The following is a 26109-nucleotide window of genomic DNA, read 5'->3' as shown; positions in this document are numbered from 1 at the left end:
ATGCATGCCTTTGCTGTAGACACTGAAGCCCAAATAATGAACGAAAGCAAGAAGAAAGCACAGCTGTGAATAACGTAAGCAAGACGACCGAAAAGTCACATTTACCGCTACACAGTAAGATGTAACAGCGGTTTGTGTCGATGTTTTGCAACACACAGTATACCATTTATGTTAGCGTTTATTTTTCAAACTATTCACCGGAAATGAAACTGTTATATGACTCGAATGTGGTCAAAGTTAGCGTCGATAGCAGCAGGCTAACACTTCCAGTTGAAGTAGTCGTAGTCAAATCTAAACATAAATACATAAATAAAATAAATAAAAGGAGATAATAACTATAAACTGATTAAATAAAGGGTTTTTAAATGTAACTTCGAAGCATTACAGAGGAGTATTTAGTTTTCCTTTTGGCCTGCAGGGGGCGGTAATCCGTCTGATAGCGTTTAAACGATAAACGAAGAAGAATTACATGCTGTAGCAGGCTGTGGCGTTGCTAATGCGGAGTTTTGTTTTGTGTTTTTGGCGCACATTCAAATTTTAATGACTGTTTTAAAATAACACAAGTTACGTAAAAAGAAGAGGAGCTGCCGCTAAACGTGCTGTGAAGATGAAGTGAGTGTTTTACTGAGTACAAACAGACAACATGAGCTTTCAGTGTTTGCTCGTTTCCAGCAACTGTGACATACCTGAGCCAAGTCCACATAAAATCAGAGTTTTGTGGCTCTAGTTTATCCAAATTATTGTTTTAACTTTTATTTTAGATGTCTCGCACTCATTCACACATACTTGGCTTAAAGATAGTCCAGTATGAAGCCTGTACAGCTGCTGTGCACTGTTAGCATCGTTGCTGTTTCCTTGCAGGCTCAACATTGAGGGTCTGCTGGTGTATTTTCCCTATGACTACATCTACCCCGAGCAGTACTCCTACATGCTGGAGCTGAAGAGGACGCTGGATGCCAAGGTGGGTGGCGTTAGAGGTTAATCTGAAGGTGTGGTTTTCATGCACAGCGCTCCTATCTACACAAATACCCTGGGTTGAATGAGACGTGTGAACGAGAGTAATGAACAGTGGAGATGAGAGGTGGATTACATGGAGATGAGTGTTACGAGTGTTTTGTGACAGGATGATATCAGGAAGAGTGAAAGGCAAGGTTTACAAGATGGTAGAGACTTGGTATGATGTTTGGTTTGAAGACTGTGGCACTGTAAAAAAGACAGGAGGCTGAACTGAGGATGTTGAGATTTTCATTGTGAGTGACCAGGCTGGTTAGATTACAGTTGAATACATCAGAGGGTTGAGATTGTTTGTAGACAAAGTTAGAGAGGCTGGGATGGTTTGGACGTGTGCAGAGGAGGGATAGTGGATATATTGGTCGGAGGGTGTTGAAGATGGAGCTGCCAGGCAGGAGAGAAGAGGAAGGACTCAGAGAAATGGATGTGGTGAAGGAGGAAATGTGAAGGGGTTGATATATGAAGCCTGTACAGCTGCTGTTGGGAACAGAGGAGGAAGCAATGCCATAAATTCATTTTGGCCTGAAGAAGATGGAAGACGAGTGATCTTTTTTATCCAGTTGTTATTTCAGTTCTTCAGTTATTTCAGCTCTTTGCTGTTTCCAGTTAAAGAAAAGTTCACTTTTCTTGATGTGATCAGTCCAGTCATGCATGTATGCATCTGTGTATTTTGAAATTTGAGTTACTTTTTTTCCTTCTTTTCTTCATTGGAGGTGAAGAGATGATTCCTAAAGTTATAGTGTTTAGTCCAGATTTTACCTTTTGTGTCATCGCGTCGTATTGTGTTGCTCCTTCAGGGAAGTACAGTGTGTCCATCTTAAATTTCACTAACACACAAACACACTAGGGCTGCCACAAACGATTATTTTGATAGTCGACTAGTCACCGATTATTTTTGCGATTAGTCGACTAATCAGATCATGCATCCATTGGACGTACAACTTACAGCTTATTGCACCAACAGCATCTGCTCTTATATAACTATCATTAGCTTACAGCTTTAAGTGTTTAAGGTATGTGCTAACTAAAAATAAAGACAAGATGACAGTTTATTAAATTTTAATGAAGTTTGCAGATTGTTTCAGGGAGGTTTAATAAACTCCTTGCTATCTAAAATATAACGGGACACCGGAGTATATTCTCGAGCATCTCACACTTCTGATAATCAGTTGTCTGCTTGAAGTTTATTCAGCTGTGTAAAAACTATAACTTTAATCTCAGCCAAACCGATTCACTCAGGAACAAATAAAATACTAAAAAAAAGCCAAACAATAACATTTTGAAGTTATCTAAGTGACTTATATATATATTTAACCTAAGTAGCAAAAAACGGCGGTGGGTTTGAAAATGACTTGCCGGGAGTCCGGTGTTCTCACGGGCTCTAGTGCGCCTAGCCCCCGGCTAGCTATCGAGCTGGTGGGTAACAGACGTCTCCGAAAACGTCGGAGCGCTTTTGAAAATATGTGGTGTCTTGATAAACTGAGCAGATATTTGAGGTTTACACAGCTACATTCTCGCCTGAAAATATGTTAAACGTTTATTTTGTGACCCAGAAAGAGTAATAAGAGTAATATTAAAACGAACTAGCTGCCGCCATTGTTGACAAATGAGCAAGGCGCTATGGAATCTGGGACACAGCTTCTTCTTCTTCGGGGTTTAACGGCAGCTGGCATTCTTGTACATGCAGTGCTGCCATCTTCTGTTTCAGTCCGTTATTACACTCTTAAATCCTACTACTTATTCCTGCGTCTTTTGTGATCTTACAAAGCTTCAAACGATGCGTCGACTATTAAATTAGTCGTCGACGATTTTAATAGTCGACGTAATCGTGACTAGTCGACTAATTGTGGCAGCCCTAAAACACACACACACGTGTTTAAAAGTGTTTACTTTCAGCTGCTGCTTTCTGTGTTAACCGAACCTGTTCCTGTTCAGGGTCATGGAGTCTTGGAGATGCCATCAGGAACAGGGAAGACCATCTCTCTACTGTCCCTCATTGTGGCCTACCAAAGGGTGAGTTCAGCCTCTCTCATAAACGGTTCATACTAACTGCTGGTGGCAGATTAGCCTGTAAATATGTTCTCTCTCTCTCAGGCTTTCCCTCTGGAGGTCACCAAGTTAATTTACTGCTCTAGAACAGTTCCAGAGATCGAGAAGGTGAGTGGACGTCAAATCAGTCGTCAGTGAAGCGTGTTTCTACTGTGTAACTTTCTTTTTGAGTTAATCAAGAAGAAGCTTTCAAAGCCCCGACGTCTCAGACTGTGTTTGATTCTTTCCGATGAGGTTGTGGAGGAGCTGAGGAAGCTGATGGAGTTTTACACTAAAGAAACAGGAGAGAGCAACAACTTCCTGGCTCTTGCTCTTTCCTCCAGGAAGAACCTCTGCATCCACCCTGAGGTATGAACACCTGCGTCCCACAAAGCCAGAGGAGCGATTCAGGATTCAGCTTTCTCCTTTCAAAAGTGACCGACACGCTTGTCTTCACACAGGTGAGCTCTCTGCGCTTCGGTAAGGAAGTCGATGGGAAGTGCCACAGTCTGACAGCATCGTACATCCGCGCACAACATCACAGCAACCCCAACCTGCCCGTCTGTCGCTTCTACGAGGTAAGAACTCGCATCAGATGGTGTTTTTCAACAGAAGCAGAAGTTATTTTTTGTTTTGTTTCTTGTAATGGCCGATGACTTGACAGCATCAGGCTTCAACATAACAGGTGGGGTTTGATCTTTATGGATTAAAGGTTTAAAAACAAGTTCAGGTTTCTATTCTTTAGTAATCTTTTCATTTCTGTGCTGGATGATTACAACGTACTGGCTCGACATGATTAGTTAGGAGTATTTAATCAGTCTGAAAATCTAAATCCAGCCACTACTCGACACCATCAGATATGCAGATTAGAAAAGTGTTTTTGGTTTCTGGCTGTCGCCTACATGAACTCAGGAACTGATAAAGTTTTATAATAATAATAATACATTTTATTTATAGGCGCCTTTCAGACCCTCAAGGTCACCTTACAGTAACATGTAAACATACCATAAAAAACATAAGAAAAATGTATATATAGCAAACATGGTAGATAAAATTTAGACATAAACAGTCATAAAAGTATAAAAGCAAATATAAAAACTGAGCAAGGTAAAAATGGCCTAAGAGAGATCAGGTGTATGCAATTCTAAACAGATAGGTTTTGAGTAGTGATTCAAAAGTGGTGAGACAGTGTGTTTATGAGTCTCAGATACAAACTGTGTAGGTTTGCAATGCCTGAAAACTGGGAAACAGGAAAACCTGGTTTGTGTTGCAGGAATTCGATTCAGTCGGCCGACAGGTGCCTCTTCCTGCTGGCATCTACAACCTTGATGACCTCAAGGCCTTTGGCAGGAGGAAGGGCTGGTGTCCTTACTATCTGGCTCGCTATTCAGTGAGTTACTGTGAAAACCTTTACTGTGAAAACGCCAAATCCGTGACCATGTAATGTATATGAACATGAATGAGATTTTGAGTGTTTTATTACATGTAAAATGCTGTTTGCATGCTTTTATAGGAAAAGCATTTTTCTCACTGGCTGCTCTAATTGGAAAATAAATGATAACACGTCAGCTTCTCATTACTGAATAATCCAGAGTTTAATGTTGCATCTTGAAGCTTGTTTCCTGTTGATTTCTCTCAGATCCTGCATGCCAACATTGTGGTGTACAGCTACCACTACCTGCTGGACCCCAAGATAGCTGATCTGGTGTCTAAAGAGCTGGCAAAGAAATCTGTAGTGGTATTTGATGAGGCTCATAATATCGGTGAGCAATTAATCTGAGTCTAATATGCACATTCGGTGCATTTAACTGAATGTTTTTGTCTATTTTAGGAATTTGTTTTACAGTAATTATTTAAAATAATTCATACTTTCTTTCACTCTCTCCTCAGACAACGTGTGCATCGACTCCATGAGCGTAAATATCACCAGGCGAACGCTGGACCGCTGTCAGAACAACGTGGACACTCTCCAGAACACCATACACAAGTAATGCTTGCAACATGGAAATGCATCCATGTTTTCCTGAACGAATGAAAGATTGCACCAATAATCGGAACGTCTTTGCTCCTCTCACTGGCTGTAATTTTGCAGAACAGATTAAAGAGACAGAAAATAAGGAAATGTTACGAATGAGTATTAATCTAAGCTACTGTAATCTGCCTCTTCTGCTGCGTTTATAGGATAAAGGAGACGGATGCTGCTAAGCTGAGGGAGGAGTACAGACGCTTGGTGGAGGGGCTGAAGGAAGCCAATGTGGCGAGAGAAACCGACATCTACCTCGCAAATCCGGTGTTGCCTGATGAAATCCTTCAAGGTTTTTCCTTTAAACGTTCTCTCAGCTCAGAGTAAATTTTGAAGCACTGGTTTAGAAGCAGAGTTTGGTAGTAAGCATTTCAAGTTGCCTCCGTGCGCATCAAACTCCAGACATTGGAACTGTAATCTTTCTGGACGGGTTTTGATGAAGAGCCGAATCTTATTGTAGACATGAGCACAAACTGTCCTCCTCTCTTTCTGTCAGAGGCGGTGCCTGGCTCTATTCGTACAGCCGAGCACTTTGTAGGTTTCATGAGACGCTTCCTGGAGTATCTGAAGTCTCGTCTGAGGGTCCAACACGTCGTACAGGAGAGCGCGCCGCAGTTCCTTAAAGACATTTTCGAAAAAGTCTGCATCGACCGCAAGCCTCTAAGGTCAGTTTCAGCTTCTTTTCTGCGAATGCGAACAGCCTCGCTTAGTTTCCCGTCTCTTTATCACCGATCTATCCTCCTTGTATCTCCAGGTTTTGTGCAGAGCGGTTGCAGTCGTTGCTTCGAGCTCTGGAGATCGCCGACATCGCAGACTTCTCTGCTGTTACTCTCATCTCGAACTTCGCCACTCTCGTCAGCACCTACAGCCAAGGTAGTAAAAAGTCCCGCCTCTGTTCAACTCCAAGTAACACGGTGGCATTAATAAACGTAGATGCTGTTGGATTATGACCTGTAGTATCTCTCTGTGCCTAAAAAGGCTTCACCATCATCATCGAGCCCTTTGAAGACAGAACTCCGACCATCGCCAACCCCGTGCTGCATTTCAGGTGAGCTGCACAATGAATTCTGAACGAGTTCATGTGCCGCCGTCTGCAGAGGAGATTACCTGTGACTGTCATTTAGTTTCATTCTTTTACACAAAGCGTTTTAACACAAGTAAAAGGAGATGCCAGGTCGATATCTGTGTATCACAGGTCAGTGTGTTTGTCTGTTCCCCTCTCAGCTGCATGGACCCGTCTATAGCCATCAAACCAGTTTTCCAAAGATTCCAGTCAGTCGTCATCACCTCAGGGGTGCGTACTTCCTTTCTGCTCATTTCAGTCCGGTGACATTTAATTTACAATTTTTATTCATTAAAGGTAGAAAAACAATCTGGTGACGTGCGCACAGTGAGTGAAGTAATCAAGCAAAGTTTCCTTTTTATTCTTTGAAACAAAATTAGGTGAAGTTCTCGCTTCATTTTTTCCCTGCAGACCTCCTATAATAACATCATAATACTGAAAAACTTGAAATATAATCCTGCTGTTTATTCAACGACACGTGTGACTGCTGAGTTTTTCTTACATGTGCAGGAGTCTGAATTCCTCCTTGCAGTGTCTTGTTCTTAGTTTTAAACGTCTAAGTAAAGCTGTTAGAAGCACCTCGTTTGTTCCTGAGTCAACAGACATCAGTTCAATTCAATTCAATTCAATTCAATTCAATTTTATTTATATAGCGCCAAATCACAACAAATGTCGCCTCAAGGCGCTTCATAGATACAGAGAAAAGCCCAACAATCATATGACCCCCTATGAGCAGCACTTTGGTGACAGTGGGAAGGAAAAACTCCCTTTTAACAGGAAGAAACCTCCAGCAGAACCAGGCTCAGGGAGGGGCGGCCATCTGCTGCGACCGGTTGGGGTGAGAGAAGGAAGACAGGATAAAAGACATGCTGTGGAAGAGAGACAGAGGTTAATAACAGATATGATTCAATGCAGAGAGGTCTGTTAATACATAGTGAGTGAGAAAGGTGACTGGAAAGGAAAAACTCAATGCATCATGGGAATCCCCCGGCAGCCTACGTCTATTGCAGCATAACTAAGGGAGGATTCAGGGTCACCTGGTCAGGTCATCGCCTCTTTGAAGCCTTTGAAATGAAAGATCTGATTCGAAGGATCTAAATTAAAGCCTGATCTAATGTCACCGTCTTACCCCTGATGTTTCTCCTCTCTTCAGACACTTTCCCCCCTGGACATCTATCCCCGCATCCTTGACTTTCGCCCGGTTACCATGGCGTCCTTCACCATGACACTGGCGCGCACCTGCCTCTTCCCTCTGGTCTGTAACAACACTTAATATGAAAAAAAACAAAACAACAACTGTGGTCCTGGGTGGAGTCACAAAAGCAGCAGCACCTTGGAGACATGAACAAAAAGAGGAGAGAAACAATCAGCTGGATCATTTCTATCACTTTGTTTCTGTCTTCCACAGATTGTTGGCAGAGGAAACGACCAGGTGGCCCTGAGCTCCAAGTTTGAGACCAGAGAAGATTTTGGTTAGTAAAAATAACTTGTGCTATTTGAACGTGACCTCTCAAATCAAAGGCTGTACAACTACAAATCACAACGCTGTGTTTTCATCAACATGTAACGAGATAATTTTCACGTTTTCTTCTCCAGCTGTGATTCGGAATTATGGTAACCTGCTTCTGGAGATGTCTGCGGTCGTTCCTGATGGGATTGTGGCGTTTTTCACCAGCTACGTCTACATGGAGAACATCGTGGCGTCCTGGTATGAACAGGTCAGTGTGTGTGTGTAATCCACAAGCATCTGAGAAACTGAAACAACCGCAGTTTTTCTTTCGTAAAGGAGATTTCTGTAATCTGTGAAGTGGCTTTATTTTAAACATGTAAAAAAATGGAACAATGAAGGAAAAAAACACAAACAAAATAAAACAAAGTGAAAAATAATCACAATAGATAACTTTACATGTTCAAAAATGAGCAGGAAGAAGCATTTTATTTAATCCCAGTCCGTTTAGTAACTACTGTATTTCCCGGACTACAAAGCGCACCTGAATATTAGCCGCACAAGCTAAAATCAGGGGAAAATCCTGTTTTGTACATACATTAGCCGCACCTGACTAAAAGCTGCAGGTGTTTCAATGTTGACTTATCATATGTAAGAGAATATGCACAAAGTGAATTGTCAGGAAAGAGATGGCTGTTTGGAGACACACCCCTGTTATTAATATTTTGAAAAACAAGTTACGGGTACATATTTGCATAACTTTTTAGGTATATGTACAAGTAGCGGTAAATACAAGTACGAAACATGTACTGTGCTTCATAAACGAGTAACAAATGTAGTACATAACAATAACCTACAGCACACCAGAAAAATAGATTCGGCCTACCTTTTAGGCTCAGGTGCAGTGACACGGCTTTAACAAGAAGAAAAGTCAGTCATTCACCACCATCTTTCTCTTCTTCCTGCGCACTAAAACCACCAAAGTCCTCTTCTCCAGTGTCGGAAACGAACAGGCTCAGGATGGCTACGTCCTCCACTCTCCGCTTCTTTCCTTCGTTGTCACTTTCAAAACCAAACAAATCCTCGTTGTCAGTGTCAGAGTCGAACACCCTGTGAAGGGCCGTGGCGGTGTCCTCCTCTCCATCATGCAGCAGTCCAGCCCTTCGAAATCCGTTGGTGATCGTGGATGTTTTCACACTTTTCCACGCGGTCAGATTCCACCGGTGGAGTTGAGCATAACTTGCTTTTCGCAAGTTTATCGCCGCTCGTCATCCACGCCTCCCGCTGAACGCGTAGCGCTACTTTGAAGTTTGTTTTTCACGGTACTTGTACGGCACTACGTTGCCTGGCGGATGGACATGTGACCAACATACCACTCTTGAACCCCGATACTGTGTGTCTGATCACATGCCCTTCCACCAGGCAACTTAGTGCCGTACAACAGCGGAACAAACAAAACAAATCCTCTTACATATCACAAAAATCATGGACAATCCTTAGAAAAGCCGCACCTGACTAAAAGCCGCAGGGTTCAAAGCTTGTGCAAAAAGTAGCGGCTTATAGCCCGACAATTACGGTACTATATTAATAATAAATTAATTTTGTGTGTTTTTGTTGTTTCTGGGGTCACGTTCGCTTGCAGGGTATCCTGGAGAATATCCAGAGAAACAAGCTGATCTTCATCGAGACTCAGGATGCTGCAGAGACGAGCATGGCCCTGGAGAAATACCAAGAGGTCAAACCGATTATTGTAGTAGTATACAGCATTTAACTAACAGAGAGAACAAAGAGACCAAAATCATAAATTGAGCTGTGAACAAACAAACAGATGTTCAGGTCTTTTGTGTTGGTCTCAGACTTTGACCTTTGACTTTTTTCTGCTGTTTAGGCGTGTGAAAACGGCCGAGGAGCCATCCTCCTGTCTGTGGCCAGAGGAAAAGTGTCTGAAGGGATCGATTTCGGTAAGTCATCGAGTTGCTCTGTGCGGCTCCAGCAGAACAAATTAAAGCAAACAGCAGAAGAAGAATCCTGCGCGGCTGGAGACGATAAGATGAAGCAAACATGCGTTTTGTCGCTGACTCTGAGTCTCGTTGTGTTTTCTGTTCAGTGCACCATTATGGCCGTGCTGTCATCATGTTTGGAGTGCCGTATGTTTATACGCAGAGCCGCATCCTAAAGGTCAGAATCACCTCTGTGTGGGGTCAAAGCTCAAAGTTTGTTCTTTCCTTTTTCTCAGTCTGGATAGCTTTGTCATGATTCCCTAAGGGTTTTTCTCTCTCTGTGACTCGACTCAGGCTCGGCTGGAGTACCTTCGGGATCAGTTTCAGATCAGGGAGAACGACTTTCTGACGTTTGACGCCATGCGCCACGCGGCTCAGTGCGTAGGCAGAGCCATCCGAGGCAAAACTGACTATGGACTCATGATTTTTGCTGACAAGGTGTGTCTGAATATTTGTCTGATCCTGCCGCAGTACTCCAGCAGCAGTCCTTTGAGTTTAACGCTGGAGTAGCTGAGCGAAGCCCGTACTAACCTTCTCTGTGCTCTGCAGCGTTACGCACGAGCAGACAAACGTGGGAAGCTACCCCGCTGGATTCAGGAGCACATCAACGACGGCAGTCTGAACCTCACCGTGGACGAGGCCGTGCAGCTTTCCAAGCACTTCCTGCGGCAGATGGCTCAGCCTTTCAGACAGGTATGACCCGCCAAGCATCACAAGCACCACTGCAACGAGTAAACAAACACAGGACAACACACTGGCTTTAAAAGGAGCAAAGCAGTGGGTTTAGTGATCTTCTCCCTGTGATTGGCTCAAACATCTGTCCTCTTGTCTACGAGTCTGCTTCATTTCTGTAGATGTAAATTAAACTTAATGTTATAATTTAATACCTTAAATGTGGAAAAGTTTTATAATCTAGCAAATTAATCTTAAAGTGTCTGACAAGTTGTTGGAGTCATGAGATCATGAGCCACCTGACTTTGTTGATCAGATGAATAAATGCTGCTGTAAAGCAGTTTGAATTGCACGGAGCTGCACAGCTCTTATGAGCGCTGACGTTTCCGGACAACAGCTGACCAGGCAGCCATGCTTGCTTCTCTTTCTCTCCAGGAGGACCAGTTGGGTTTGTCTCTGCTGACTCTCGAGCAGCTGGAGTCGGAGGAAATGCTGCAGAAAATCACTCAGATTGCTCATCAGACCTGAAGGTGACACGAACCGTATGACATTGTTACCACAGCAGCACCATAAACCGAGTCATCAGCTGTCATCAGACTAGGGTTAAATATGGGTCGGCTCTAAAAGGGCAGGTCCACCTTAACTTTAGGAAGGTTTTTGGCACTAAGCAAAAACTCAGAATTATGTTTTAAGTGTCTGTTTTCCCCCAAGTGGTAAAAATACTGTAAAAGTATTTAAAGTATTTTCAGCTCTGCTGGTGACGGTAATGACTTCTGACAGGAGAGCCGCTCCCACGCCAACAATGTGAGCCTCAGTCAAAGCCGCTCATGGGTCAGTCAGTATTTAAGGTTGCACTCAGTCTGCAGAGTAGACCATCTGCAGACCTTTGAACCACTTAAGTACATATTTCAGTACTCTGTTCAGCTTTTCACTGAAGTACGGAGCAGTAAACTGCTGCCATGAAACTTATTTTCCCCTTTATTAATCAAAGGAAGAAGCCTTTGCTTCTGCAGACGCACAAATCCAGCAACACTGACTAAGTTCTAAATGTGCGTTTCAATTCATTTAGTTTTTTTAAAATTTCTTTTGATTGGTGAAATGTTTTTGAGTGAGGCAAGAAAACTGTGTCAGTAGGTCAGCGTGTTGCATCAGAGATGTGACACTAACCCTGGTGTCTGTGCAGCGTCTGTCATACAGACAAGAATACTGTCAGGTTCCTTTTCTACTGCAGCTGTACATAAATGCTGTTTTATATGTTTTCCAACCAGGAAGCTGGAATATAAATGTTTGTATTTAACAGCTGACTTGTGTTTTTCTTCTGTGGGAAGTGTTTGAATCTAAAGTGTCCATCCATCACTCGCTGATCTTAATATTTAGACAAAAAAGGGCTTTAATTTATGAAACAGACAAACAGCACAAACACAGAGAGGAAAGAAAACACATATACAAGGGTTATCAGTGTCTTAGTTTAATTTATTACAGCTCAAATTTGCAAATATAAAACAAATATTCATCTTTTCCACATTCTTACATGTGCTTCACTCAGCTTGTAACAGACTGTCGTTTAACAGCAGCTAACACGGTGCGACTTCAGCCCTTTAAACAGACTGCAGTGGCTTTCTTCTACCACTGCAAATGCAAAACAAGATTCCTACGAGGAGTCTCATGGAATAAAAATCTTCATGGATCAGGTGGTAATGCTGCTTTCAGGGACCCAGTCTATTATCAGAATTCTCAGGTGTTTGTGTAAAACTTGTTATTCAACGCTCTTTGTAACAAATCTTCAGTTCAACTAGTTTAAAAAATATCTCTAATAAATATCAGAAAGTAGAATGACATTCCACATTATTTGAATCTTTTTGTAGTAGATTTCAGGCATTTCAGTGAAAAGCATAGATGTAACATTAGAAGAATACCTCAATATCTAAACGTAGGCTACCTCAGTAGTTGATAATGCTACTTCTACCAGCGTAGAGTGAAAGCCTCGAATGCACCATCATATTTATGTATCACTGCTGAGCAATCCACCCATCCTCTCTCATTGCTCGTTGGCTGTCTCATGATTTGATTACTTTCCTGGTTAGACATCAGTGATGTTTGCCAGAAACATTTTCAACTTGGCTGCAAAGCTGTACCGCCGCTGCTATTTTTACTACTTGTTCTTGTGCTTTGCCTTGGAAACATTGTATAAATCTACACGGCGGCTTTCGGTAAAGACTTTCATCTCAACCTCAAAGACCAGTTTAAAATTATCAGGCCAAAGCTGACATTTGGGCGCACAGCAACAAACCTAGGGAGACTTTTACACATCTGAAATTCAAAATGCAACAAACAGATAATCAATAAATACTGAACATAGGCTACGTTCACACTGCAGGTCTTAATGCTCAATTCCGATTTTTTTTGTCTGCTTGTTCACACGACAAATAAAATGCAACAGCAAACGCGCTCTAGTGTGAACGCTCAAAGCGGCCGCATGCGCAAAAGAAGACGTCACACACAACGCGCTCTGTTTAGAGCAAACAATATTGTTTGACTGATGGCCCTTAATATAAAGACTTCGGACTTTACGTTTCCCAATTTTTGCTTTAAGTTATTTTGTTATTTACATAATAATGTAAATAACCTAATAATGATCCTTATTGCTGTTTTAGAGGAGCGTATTTCAAAGGATAGTTGCAGATTTCTGTCAGAATCTGCAGATTATACAGTACAAATAAAATGTTAACGTTTCTCCAACGTTGTCTTCCCAACAGTTTCACTAATATCTACACTGGATGGCCAGGAAGCGTTCGCGATGTCTTCTCGGGCGCTGATAATTGGCGTCTGTCTTGTGTCGGTGACGTAAAAGACGGATTTAATGCAACATGACCATCAAACAGCAGTCGCTTTCTAAAACATCGGATATGTATCGGATTCAGTACCACATACGAAAGTGACCCAGATCGGATTTGAAAATATCGGATTTGTGCCGTTCACACTGTCATACCATGATCGGATATGGGTCGCATAGGGTCAAAAAAATCGGATTTGATGCGCTTTCGCCTGCAGTGCGAACGTAGCCTTAGAGAATGATTTACATCCATAAGCAGTTAGAAGATATTACCTATGTACATATGTGCAAAATTACTAAGTTAAAAAGTCAAATATTTGCTTTTGTAAAGACAATTTGTTTTCACAAGGTGCAAACCAACAGCTGGAATCCTGAAACTGCTCCTACTTGGTTTTTTGTTTTTTAAAAGTTGTTCCTTATTTTCATCATTTCCGAGCAGGACTTCTGGTCCAATAACGCAGCAGTCTAACAATATAAATTATACATGACCAGCACATTTTAAAGGCAAAATACACGTACCATTTTTTTTAAAACTTGAAACAGTGTAAACTTTGATAGCTTATCATCTTCGAACGTAAAATTACACTTTACATTCTGATCATTGTGTAAAGATCTTTACATCCCTGCACTGCTTCTCAAATTACAAACAACTCCATTTAAAAAATATGATCTTTAGTATCAAAGCATCAAGTGAAGTGTCTTAAAATTTCCCATAGTTCAAATGTGAACCTACAGATTGCCGCTTTCCTTAGTGTAACGTGGTCACGTTTGTGTAAAAACACTGCAGGGGAAATGCATTTAAACTAGATTAAAGTGATTTTAGCACAACTTAAAATTAACCTGCTAAGACCCGAACTCTTTCATGGCATGCATTTTTAATTTCTGTTTGCTATTTGAGCTGATTGGGAAAAATTTTGTATTGTGGTCTAGGACAACCCAAAATGTGATGTCCACATATGTGGACGCCAGGTCCTACGAGTTTAAGATCAAAGGTTAACTGGAAAAACTAGAACTGAACCTAAAACCAGGAATGACGGGATTTAAAACTTCAAGTGATCCGGAAAAAAATGTCATAGTGCAATTCCGATAACGTCAAGTTAAAATTCATCACGACTCAGCCCTCTATTTATGCTTTGTTGTTTTGTTTTGTTTTTTTAAATAAAAAACTGAAATTGTTTCATTCTAAAAACGCACAAACTAATTTTAAAAGTCAGATTTTTGGAAGCATCTTAGTCGAGTCAATTATCTTTTTTCCTTGAAGACTAAAACTGATGAATCCACTCAGGCCTGATGTTCCCACACTGATTAAACACAATGCTCTGTGCCGATCGTCATCTTGTTGCGTTTTTAGGGGATATTCTTATTTTTGCGTTAGCTGTTCCCACCCAGTGAGCCTCTTCTCATCAGACTCTGAGTGCTGGAGCTCAGGCCTCGAGTATCCGTCAGCTGACTCGACTGATCAACAAAAACACAAAATGTGTGTTAAGAGGTGACGTTTATCTTAAATGTGCATGAGATGCTTGCAGATTTCTGGTTTTCAGACTGTATGGTTAACAGTCTGCTCACCTCGCTGCCATCCTGACGTTCTCTGACGCCAACGTTCAAAACATTCAGCGAGTTTGCCCTCTTCATCCTGAAAACGGGGCAGAACAAACTGTCCATCAGGTGGCTTTTCAGCATTCAGCTGGAGCTAAAACACCTTGTTTACAGAATATTACCCAGCATTCCTTGGGGTTGTTTCCTCCATTCCGACTCCTTTCAGCTTTCGGACCAGTTTCTCGCTGCTTCGCCTGATCGACTCTCTGAGTTTGGTGAAGGAGCCACTGCGCTTAAGTCCGTCCTGTGTGGACCCGCCGTCCTCCACCACGCCGGACCAGCTGGGACGCCCGTCACCTGGACAACAGACATAAAACAAGCAATTGTTTATATTGAAATTTGACGTTTCTCTCTTTTTTTTGGACACAGTTGGACATTAATACGATAAGAACAATATAAAACTGTACAGCATACGAAAAAAATCTAAATAAAACTGTTTTTGCAGAAAGATATGAAATGAAAAATATGAAAACTGCTGAATTAAAACTACAAAAATGACAGATTTCCACTGAGTCTGACTGAGACTTATATGATGAAATAGTGTATGAGGCAAAGCAGCTATTATGTGTCATGTATCTGCTGTCAGAGAAGCCCATAAGGACAAACCTCGGGGCTTATAGGGTAAATATAGGGTGTGGCCCCTATATTTGAATGCGAATCATGCAAACATTAAAAAAGGTACATTAGCCAAATTCAACATGACAACACAGAAAGCTAAAAATGAGCAGAATGAATCACAGCTCATTTTAAAATGATAAAAATGCATGTGTTATGCCAGCGTTAGGTAGTTTTCTCAGTACTCAGTGGTGGAACTGATCCCTTGTGGTTATGTCACGCTCTTAAAATGTCATCGTGTCTCGAGAACAATTACACAAACATGAGCAGTTACATGAAGTAATCTGTTTGTACCTTCAACAGACCCAAACTCCTTTTCGTGCGCTCTGGTCAGGATCTCTTTGTAAAGAGCTTCAGCTTGTCTGTATTTCCCCTGCTTAAGATAACATGATGCCTGAGGGGGAGGAGGGGTTTAAATGATGATTGAAAGAATAATAATATTGTAAACTAACAACAGCCTCAGTAATCCAGACAACGAGGTTTCCTCTCACCAGGTTGTTCTTGGTTTTAGCCACGTTGGCGTCGTCTGGTCCCAGCTTGCTCTGGTAGATGTGCAGAGCGCGCTCATAGTACTGCTCCACTTCCTGGTACTTCCCCTGGTTCTGACACAGCAGAGCCAGGTTGTTCAGCTGTTTGGCCACATCTGGATGGTCTGTACCGAGAACCTGAGGCGGCGACAAAAAAAGGTGCACGGTGAGGGACGATCAACCAGTTACTCTTTCCATAACACTTCCAGTATGTGATACAGGGGATGCCTGCTCACTCAGCTCTGTGACATCGAAGGATAGAGGACATATTTAGATATTTAAGTAAATTAGCAAGGGCAGCACGGTGGCACAGTGGTTAGCACTGTTGCCTCCGCAGTTCAATTCCACCATCAGGCTCGGGTCTTTGCATGTGGGTTCTCTCCGGGTACTCCGGGTTCCTCCCACAGTCCAAAGACATGCAGATAGGTTAATTGGAAACTTTAAATTGAGTGCGAATGGTTGTCTATGTGTTAGCCCTGCAACAGACTGGTGACCTGTCCAGGGTGTACCCTGAATCTTGCCCTAAGACCCCCTCATGACCCTGAAAAGGAGAAGCAGCAGAGAATAGATGGATGGAAGTAAATTAGCAAAACATTTAGTCTGTTATAAGTCCGGCATCCTTAATCTAGGTTAGATTAAGGTTAAAGTGAGTTATTAGTAGGAATTTGGGATATCTGTTGTAATACAAACGTGTTTTCTTACCTTCTCTCTGATCTCTAGAGCTCTTTTACAAAGCGGCTCTGCTTCCTTGTATTTTCCTCTTTTCCCATAAAGCACTGCCAGGTTGTTGAGCGTCGCTGCCACCTGCACACACACACACACGCACACAAATACACACCAGCTCACTCACTAAAGTCTAAACCACATGAAATGACTACAAAGGGAGCAATGCCAATATTTGCAGGTCAGGCATGTCGGAAGCAACGAACAACAAATGAGGATCAAAATTCTTGTAACCCACAAGGTTTTATGTTTCATGTTTACGCTGAAACCAGATTTAGCCGCCTCATTATAAGTTTTCTTCCAGTGCAGCTGAGTAACTTACAGCCGGATGGTCCATCCCAAGAGTTTTCTCCCTGATGGCCAAAGCATCGTTCAGCAGGTTGGCGGCCTCTTTGTATTTGTTCTGGTCTCTGTAGGGAAACAACACAGTGTCCTGGCTTGTTAAGGACACTTCCTCTCTAAGAGTTTCAGATAATCTATCATCTATTACAAGAAACTTTTATTAAACCTTAAATTTGCCAGGTATCACAAGCCAGAGTCAAAGCCACAATCAGTCAGAGCAATATAATGCTGATGACAGAGAAGACGATCCGCTCAATTACTGCACGCCAAATAATCTGCTTACACGGGACGCTTGGCTCAAACCGGACAGGAAAAGCATTTATACGCCTACCTCAACTGATACAAGCACAACAAACCATTTCTTTCCATCTAAAACGGAATAATAAATCACTTTATCTGCAGCATCATTACGTCTTTAACATTTGAAGACATTTAACATTTAAAGTGCATCATTCTGCAGACGTGCACCTGCTGACTGTATGAAACATGCACCGTATAAGACAAACGGCACTGATGGGTTAGACAAGACGAAAGCCGGGAGGACATTTCTGAACTGAAGGAGAGTCACATGACGTACTCGACCAGAACAAATAAAGCATGAACTCTGAGTCGTCTGGAAGCTCGAATGGTTAACCCAGCTTTGATAGTGCCACCGCGGTAGCTGTAAATACCAATACAGACGCTTTTGCAGTGGTAACTGACATCACCTGTACACCAGCGCCAGTATATTGAGCATGGTGGCTACGTCTGGGTGGGTGTGGCCAGAGGACTTTTCCAGGTCTTCCAAAGCCTGCGGAGACACGATGAGGTCATTTTAAATGGTTGTCAGGCGATTTGTTTTGGTTAGCAACAGTTAGGACAGTGGAAGCCCCTCCCACCTGTTTGCACAGCGGTACCGCGACCTCATATCGTCCCTGGGATGCGTACTGGATGACCAGGTTATGGAGCGTTCGAAGGCGGGCGGGGATCTCGTAGCCGCCCTGCTGGGCTGCAGCTGCTGCACTGCTGTGGTGCGGCTGGGACACTAAACGACAAACAAACAAATAAAAGCGAGACCATGCTGACTTTAGAAGGGTTCCTGCTACGGAAAATCATTTTAACAGGTCTAACAGAGAGGACCAAAAACAAGGCAGGGTGGAACCATCCATCCATCTTCATCCGCTTTATCCGAGGCCGGGTCGCGGGGGCAGCAGCCTAAGCAGAGAGGCCCAGACCTCCCTCTCCCCAGCCACCTCCTCCAGCTTATCCGGGGGAACACCAAGGCGTTTCCAGGACAGCCGAGAGATATAATCTCTCCAGCGTGTCCTGGGTCTGCCCCGGGGCCTCCTCCCGGTGGGACATGCCCGGAACACCTCACCCAGGAGGCGCCCAGGAGGCATCCTTGTCAGATGCCCGAACCACCTCAGCTGGCTCCTTTCGATGTGGAGCAGCAGCGGCTCTACTCTGAGCCCCTCCCGGATGGCCGAACTTCTCACCCTATCTCTAAGGGAGAGGCCAGCCACCCTTCGGAGGAAGCTCATTTCCGCCGCTTGTATCCGCGATCTCGTTCTTTCGGTCACTACCCACAGCTCGTGGCCATAGGTGAGGGTAGGGACGTAGATCAACCGGTAAATTGAGAGCTTCGCTTTTACACTCAGCTCCCTCTTCACCACGACGGACCGGTGCAGCGTCTGCATTACTGCAGCTGCAGCCACAATCCGTCTGTCGATCTCCGGCTCCCTTCTCCCATCACTCGCGAGCAAGACCCCGAGATACTTGAACTCCTCCACTTGGGGCAGGAACTCATCCCCGACCCGGAGTGGGCACTCCACCCTTTTCCGGCTGAGAATCATGGCCTCAGATTTGGAGGTGCTGATCCTCATTCCCGCTGCTTCACACTCGGCTGCGAACCGCTCCAGTGCGAGCTGGAGGCCCTCACCCGATGAAGCCAACCTAACCATCCCCTTAATTTGACCTGTTTTCTATACTGTATGTCTCACAAATAAAGTATGATGAAAACAATTTTTTAGATGAATGGATGGATGGTGTTAAGCCCAAATAAAGATGTATTACATGAAAACTGGCTGCATAATTGCACTGCTATTTAGGCAATTAAGTAAAATTGATCATAATAGAAAAGTTTAAGCATAACAATAAATGCAGGCGAAAAGTTTTATTTTCCCATTTCATCTTTTCTCCCTGGTCACTCAACCTGCAGTCGTCTAACCTCTAAAAACACTAAAGTTTATATCTTTAGGGTTTTGTCAGGCTTTAATGCTGTCAAAAAACAAAAGTCAAAGGAGGTAGCGATGCGTACTCATGTTTCACCATTTTCTAAAAGGACGCTGTCCTAAAAGATAACGTCAGACTGGCGTCGTATTTCACACTACAGAGATTCACAGATTGCTTTCATGCTTCCACCTTCATGCGCTCTAAATTCATGTGTAAGCTGATAAAATGTGTCTGTTGTGTGTCAGCAGTTACTCAGATATCAGGATTAGAAGCAACAGTTACACCTTGAGCTTATCTATGCCCAGTGAAGATGTAAACCAGTATCTGCCTCCAGTTTCAACGCTGACACTTCTTAAAGCACTCAAACTAAACCACGATGAGAATGGTGCTCAATGTATTGACTAATTTAAATTAAAAACAGTTTGCATTTACTCAACACCTCCTCTGTATCCAAAAAAAATCTATCAAAAAAGGGTTTTGTCATTTTGGAGACAGGAAGGTGTTCAAAACAATAATAAAAACACATTTCAAAGCCTAGAAGAGCCTCACTCGAAGACTGCTCCTCATCCTCAGCAGGAAAGAGGTCATCCAGAGACTCTTTGTTGGAGGAAGTGTCTTTGTCATCCTGAAATAAGAAACACACACAGCACGACTTAGAAGACAGCAGTTTAAAAGTTTACTATATGGTTCATCCGTTTCAGTAGCTGCTTTTTGTCAGCGAGCGCTGATAAACCTGCACCTGCACACTGTCCTACACGCCAATTGGCAATGACAGGAAGGCAGCTGAGTGAAGCTAAAGCAGAGAGAGTGAAAACTGGTGGTACAGTCATCAGATGTAAACCAGCTGGAATCCAAATGAATGCTAATGTTGCTCTATGACATTAGTGCTTAAACAGTTTGCCAACACATCAGCAAAAACTTGCTAAACTTGCTAAGATGGGACATGACGTCCTTCTGCCCAGTATATAATTACAACAGCTTTAGTAAAGTCCTCCAAACCTCCAGCTGCAGACAAACTTTCAGCATATTAATTTGATGAATATACACAAACACCATGGTTAAGATTCCTGCGCTGACACAGCGAAGCGCTGACTCTCCCTGTTACTCATCTTGAAGGGCAGGTTGTTTTTTGTTACTCAAACTCTGAGCTGGCTGGTAAATACCAACAGACTCTTCTGCAGACGTATGTGGGTTAGCATGTTTTCTGTCCTCACCAGAGGCGGCTCATCCTGGTCATACTTGCGTATGGAGGACATGAACTGCAGGTGTCTGTTCTGCTCCTCGAGGGTGACCACCTCCTGCTCCGTGTCCTGAAGCCGCTGCTGAGCGCCAGCCAGCTCATCCCTCAACCACTGGTTCTCCTGACAGAGACGACGAACCTGAGAGGGAGGATGCAGAAATGAGAGCGAGGATGATACAAAACAAAGAGAAGAGGAAGGAAACAGGCAAGAGAATGAAGGAGCCATGCAACAAAAACGCAGACACTGCCATATCTATATGCTTAAAGTTACAGTGTGTAAAGTTTTCACCAGTAGATGTCAGGAGAATGCAGATTGCAGCCAATTGAATCCTGTTTTCTTAGCGCTTCGAGTGCTAATCTAAGCTACGGTGGCCGCTGTAGGACAAACATGTTTTAGTCAGCCAAGAGAGATCAAAAACATTACAGTCAGCCACATCCCGCCAGCATATTTCGACCAGTTTTCATTACAAAAAAAAAAGTTTTTGTACACCTTCTATTTTAACATATTTGAAAAATATCAACAATAATCAAAACATAAGAAACAAAAAACTAATGTGTGCCATTTAAATATTTTGCAGTTATGTTTTCATCCAAGTCACTTCAAAAGCTCTTGCCGCTGTTCATCTGTAGCGAGTTTTCTACAGATAGCAAAGTGACCCCGGACTGCAGTTTCCCCCTCTGTGGCAGGTAGTCAGTCCGCTGTTTACCTCAGCTGTCAATGCCGGGTGTGAAGCATGCTTTTCTACCTACTGTGGTGGAGGGAGTAAAAGGAGTCTGACAAGACAAATCTGCTGACTAAATTTGGACTAGATTAGCATGTTTATGCACATGTGTTAGAGCCCTGAGTGAGATGAGCAGGGAGAGGAAGACAATTTATTAAGACATCGTTTCCTCCTTTGCATTTTGTTTCTTTGGTGAAGAGGACGTCTTCTTCTTCGGCAAGACATATGATGCTTCATATCTTGAATCTAAAGACGGATATATGAATTTGCCTCCACGACAGGTGAATGCTAACTTAGATGTTTGCTTTAACAAACATTTAAAAAGGGAGACCAAGTGAAGTAGCCTATGATGAGTGTTAACACAAGTATACAGGTCTTTTCGACAAACTCACCTGAGCTCGTAGCTTTTGTTTCTCTGCCTCCAGAGAACCGAGGTGAGCTGACAACGCCATCATCACCTGAAGACAATGTAAAAAAATGTAAACCCAACAGAAACACCAGAAAGAAGACTGCGTGTACCATGAAGTGAGATCAGTGACTTAACGACTATGCTTCAGTAAATGAGCTCAAAACCTGTCAACAGCCCGACTTCAGACAAATCAAATCAAAGGAAAAACAGTCATCAGTGCCTCGGGACACCAACAGGAACAACAACAAAAATAAATAAATAAATAAAAAATGACAGACATCAGATATTTTCATGTGTCAGTTTATTTAAGTTTGTCATCAACCACTCATGACAGAAATGCAAGTCTCAAAATAAATTTTTCTTTTTCAAAATAACTGCACCTGGCAAGCTAAACACGTTTGTTTGTTAAGGTTCAAATAAAAACACAGTCAGTTAAAATAATTAAAACTAAACGTAAACTCAAAACTATTTCATTAAAAAAAATCACTTTGTTTAATATGTAAAGTACAAGTTCAATTTTAGATTATCTGGGAATGTTATTTTCTTCCATTTCAGCCTTAAAAAAAGCTTGAAGACAAAGATGTGTGACACAAGATTTCATTGTGATTAGGGCTGCCACAAACGATTATTTTGATAGTCGACTAGTCACCGATTAATTTTGCGATTAGTCGACTAATCAGATCATCATCCACTGGACGTACAGCTTATTGCACCAGCACCATCTGCTCTTATATAACTATCATTAGCTTACAGCTTTAAGTGTTTAACGTATGTGCTAACTAAAAATAAAGACAAGATGATAGTTTATTAAATTTTAATGAAATTTGCAGATTGTTTCGGTGAAGTTTAATAAACTCCTTGCTATCTAAAATATAACAGGACACCAGAGTATATTCTCGAGCATCTCACACTTCTGATAATCAGCTGTCTGCTTGACGTTTATTCAGCTGTGTAAAAACTATAACTTTAATCTCAGCCAAACCGATTTACTCAGGAACAAATAAAACACTAAAAAAAGCCAAACAATAACATTTTTAAGTTATCTAAGTGACTTATATATCATGTTTAACCTGAGTATCGAAAGACTGCGGGTTTGAAAACGATTTGCCGGAAGTCCGGTGTTCTCAGCAGCTCTAGTGAGCCTTGCCCCCGGCTAGCTATCAAGCTAGTGGGTAACAGACGTCTCCAAAAACGTCGGAGCGGTTTTGAAAATATGTGGTGTCTTGATAGACTGAGCAGATATTTGAGGTTTACACAGCTACATTCTCGCCTGAAAATATGTTGAACGTTTATTTTGTGACACAGAAAGAATAACAAGAGTAATATTAAAACTAACTAGCTGCCGCCATTGTTGGAAACTGAGCTGGGCTGCGCTATGAATTCTGGGACACAGCTTCTTCTTCTTCGGGGTTTAACGGCAGCTGGCATCCTTGTACATGCAGTGCTGCCATCTTCTGTTTCAGTCCGTTATTACACTCTTAAATCCTACTACTTATTCCTGCGTCTTTTGTGATCTTACAAAGCTTCAAACCACGCGTCGACTATTAAATCAGTCGTCGACGATTTTGATAGTCGACGTAATCATGACTAGTCGACTAATCGTGGCAGCCCTAATTGTGACTGCTTGCTTTTTTATTTCCTGGTGGTACCTGTGCCTCACTCAGCCCCAGCTCTATCCTCTCCAGCGACTGGTGGATGATGCTGGTCTTCTCCTGCTCAACGCTGCTGCTCTCTGGCACCGCCCGGCTCTCCAGCGCCTCCTGCAGGCTCTCCAGCAGGCTGCGGTTCTCCCCTCTCAGCGCCTCCAGCCCTGCGATCACCTGCTGCGTGCTACACAGAATCTCTTCCCCCGACAACATGGCTGCTGTTCCGAGGTTCCTTTTCTCACTGCTACCGACCTGAGAACAGCACATCGTTACAGCATTATCTGCAGTGGGAGTTTATTATGCATTTATTTAGCAGTAACGGCAGCGTGAGAGCTGTAGGGGGATCAGTGCTACATGCAGCTGAAATATTTATGAGTAAAAGTGATAACAGAAGCTGACAGCAGCAGTAACTGAAGCCGTTGAAGTACTTGTAGTAGAAGCAGCAGTGCAATAGTAAACACAGATGGGTTTATTTTCTAAAATATGAAAGGTGGCTTAAAGCATAATTTAAAAGTGCTGTTGGTGAAGTGTATACGTGACACAGCTGGTGGATAGATAGACTACATGGAAGGTCTGTGAGAAAAGCAAGCAAAAGTAAACTTTGATAATGTTTGTTTAATCTGAATCCAGCCCCATGAAGGGAGTGACTCTCTGATGAGTCAGCCTCATGCCTGCTGAAGGGTCCCTCAGTGCGAGGGCTGTGGCAGAACTACAGCAACAAGCTTTGGGACCAATGGAAACAGGAACAACCACTCAGAAGCTGACTTATAGTGCAATAGATGGATTCATTAAGACCATGTCTGCTGCTTTGTCAGGAAACTTCAAGGGTCACATCACTCTGTAGGTCTCATTCATACCTACATGTTGACATGTGTTTCATCTTCTAGCTGAGATTCCTTCTGAGTCAAAATAGTTTCTGCTATAGTCATTTTATAGAAAACAGTCTCAAAATGTTAGACTCTATTTAGTCAGAGAATTAAAACCACAATAACGCTCAGTGAGTGACCACTAGACATAAATACAGCAGGTACAAAGGTAAATTTAGCCTTTTGCGTCCACACAAAGACCTACTCGTTCTCAGTGAAAGGTCAGTAAGACTGAATAAAAGCAGATCCTGTGTTAACTCGGTCCACTTTAAGGCTTGCTGGTTTTAAACAGTATTAAATGTGATTAATTCTCAATGCAAAGTGTGTGAGGAGAGTTACTTTTCACAGGTAACGCCAACCTAAAACTACACAGAAGCAGATTTCTTATTGGTTTCACTGAATACACTTTTTTCAATGTAAAGTGGATTTAAAATGTAAAGAACACTGTAATTCAGCACTGTCAGGGAGTACTTGGCTACTCCGCTACAGGAATGTTGCAGAGAAAACCCAGAAACACAATTCACAGCTGTCAGCAACTTCACCACAAAGAAAAACTCATAGCTTTCAGTTTCCTCTTTTCTGATCTCTTGTGGGCACACACAGAAGCGAAGTGAGCCTCTGGAGCAAAATACGAGGGTTCACAAGCAAACAAGCAACATGAAGGTCACTTTAGTCACTATTAAACACCTCTTTTTGCATGTCATGCCATCAACTGCATTAGTACAGGATTACACTTTTAAGACTTTTAAGATTAAGAAAAACAAATATATAATAGAAACAAGTTGACAAGACACAAAATCCACTTCTACATGGACAAACAAGAGCTGCTTCTTCTTTTGGCGGCTCCTTTCATTGGGCACCAGTGTGTATCATGTGCCACCCTATCCCTCCACAGTGGCAGCCACTGGGTTTGTAGTTCCTCTGACAGTTCCTCTGGGGGGGCTCTGACATGTCTGTGCCCAGGGCCCCAGTATCTCATAATCCGCCCATGTGTTTATAACTGGATGTCTGACCATCTGTCCAAGCAGCCATGATGGATTTAAGTGTCTTTTCCAACCTTTATAAGGAAGCTGGTGATAATAAAATGCTGCTGGACACAAACAGCGCTGCGTCACATTTCAACAGCACATTTCAGCTGTGTGTTTGTCAACAGTTTTAAAAGTGTCCACTGAGTCTAAACACCACCGGCTGCTGCAGCTACAAGACAGAAACATATTCCTGCACAACAATACAATAAAAAAAACAAAACAAAAGATGTCTCTCTCACACAGACTGCTACGCCTCATTTCAGATCCACAACAACCGACAGTTATTTATAGCCTACCTGCTAAGTCCAAACTCCCGCGGCGCGCTTTCGTGTTGATCCACAGTTTGAATGAAATAATGGTTTTTATGTGTGAACTGGAGCCCGTCAGTCACTGCGGAACATCTCCGCTCACAGTAACTTTCAGTTTATTTGTTTTTAAAGAGGAGGGACGGAGAAAAGTGAACGCTGTTAATCGTTCACCTGCCGCCTCCTCCTGTCATTACGCAGCCGCTAGCATCAAGCTAGCTTTAGCAGAACTGAACTTCCGCTTATCGACTTCAAAATAAATGTTGTACAAGGGACCCTGTACTTCTTGATTTCACTTGTATTTCTATGATTGTTATTTAATCCATATATATTCTTAATCAATGGATCTATTTTCAGTTTAAGAATGTTAAACTGCAATTATTAGTGATAAAAAATAATTAATGACTCCATACCTCAACAATGTGTTGGACAAAGGATGTTGAACATGGAGATGCCAGGCAGAAGGAAAAGAGAAGATATCGAGGAGGGACATGCAGAGTGTGTCATGTTGATGTGACAGAAGAGGATGCTAGTGATAGGGTGAGAACGAGACAGATGATCCGCTATAGTGAGTCATAAATGGAGCAATCGAAAGAAGAAAAATAACTGGAAACACTGAGAAAAGTGAATTCCTGTCAGATGAGCTTGATTTCTGCATTCTGTCACTAGACGAATGGATGGATTAATATTTTTCCTCACAACTATTTTTAACACAGCTTGCATTTTATTTCTCCCTCAGGTAAAGTTATTAATCAGTTAGACTAAATTGGCACAAGGTGCTCGCCAATTCTGAAGAATATAA

The 26109-nt window shown here is 42.5% G+C and overlaps 2 protein-coding genes across 2 annotated transcripts; one reads left to right on the top strand and one right to left on the bottom strand.

Annotated features, from left to right (window-relative positions):
* The first annotated feature begins 466 nt into the window (after positions 1 to 466).
* ercc2 (excision repair cross-complementation group 2) lies at positions 467 to 11540 on the top strand. Its single transcript, XM_087851218.1, has 23 exons — positions 467 to 612; positions 862 to 961; positions 2947 to 3024; positions 3106 to 3168; positions 3295 to 3408; positions 3501 to 3617; positions 4313 to 4429; positions 4679 to 4802; positions 4930 to 5026; positions 5221 to 5354; positions 5559 to 5727; positions 5817 to 5935; positions 6041 to 6110; positions 6287 to 6356; positions 7279 to 7380; positions 7534 to 7597; positions 7722 to 7843; positions 9215 to 9307; positions 9461 to 9533; positions 9680 to 9750; positions 9867 to 10010; positions 10122 to 10265; positions 10680 to 11540. The coding sequence occupies exons 1-23, from the start codon at positions 608 to 610 to the stop codon at positions 10770 to 10772; spliced, it is 2283 nt and encodes a 760-aa protein (XP_087707344.1). The 5' UTR covers positions 467 to 607; the 3' UTR covers positions 10773 to 11540.
* Positions 11541 to 13609: 2069 nt separating this feature from the next.
* Positions 13610 to 25506, bottom strand: klc3 (kinesin light chain 3). The gene is made up of 14 exons (XM_087851219.1): positions 25299 to 25506; positions 23112 to 23360; positions 21446 to 21511; positions 20306 to 20470; positions 19641 to 19716; positions 17759 to 17904; positions 17588 to 17670; positions 16861 to 16948; positions 16518 to 16619; positions 15780 to 15953; positions 15583 to 15682; positions 14796 to 14970; positions 14644 to 14710; positions 13610 to 14532 (listed from the first exon to the last, which is right to left on the bottom strand). Exons 2-14 carry the CDS (start codon positions 23319 to 23321, stop codon positions 14449 to 14451), a joined length of 1536 nt encoding a protein of 511 aa, XP_087707345.1. The 5' UTR covers positions 23322 to 23360; positions 25299 to 25506; the 3' UTR covers positions 13610 to 14448.
* Positions 25507 to 26109: the final 603 nt, after the last annotated feature.

Source organism: Neolamprologus brichardi, chromosome 14 (genome assembly GCF_056152115.1).
Source record: "Neolamprologus brichardi isolate AB-2024 chromosome 14, ASM5615211v1, whole genome shotgun sequence".
Taxonomy (NCBI): domain Eukaryota; kingdom Metazoa; phylum Chordata; class Actinopteri; order Cichliformes; family Cichlidae; genus Neolamprologus; species Neolamprologus brichardi.
Note: the sequence above shows the minus strand (reverse complement) of the source record. Positions and strands in the feature narration are given on the sequence as shown.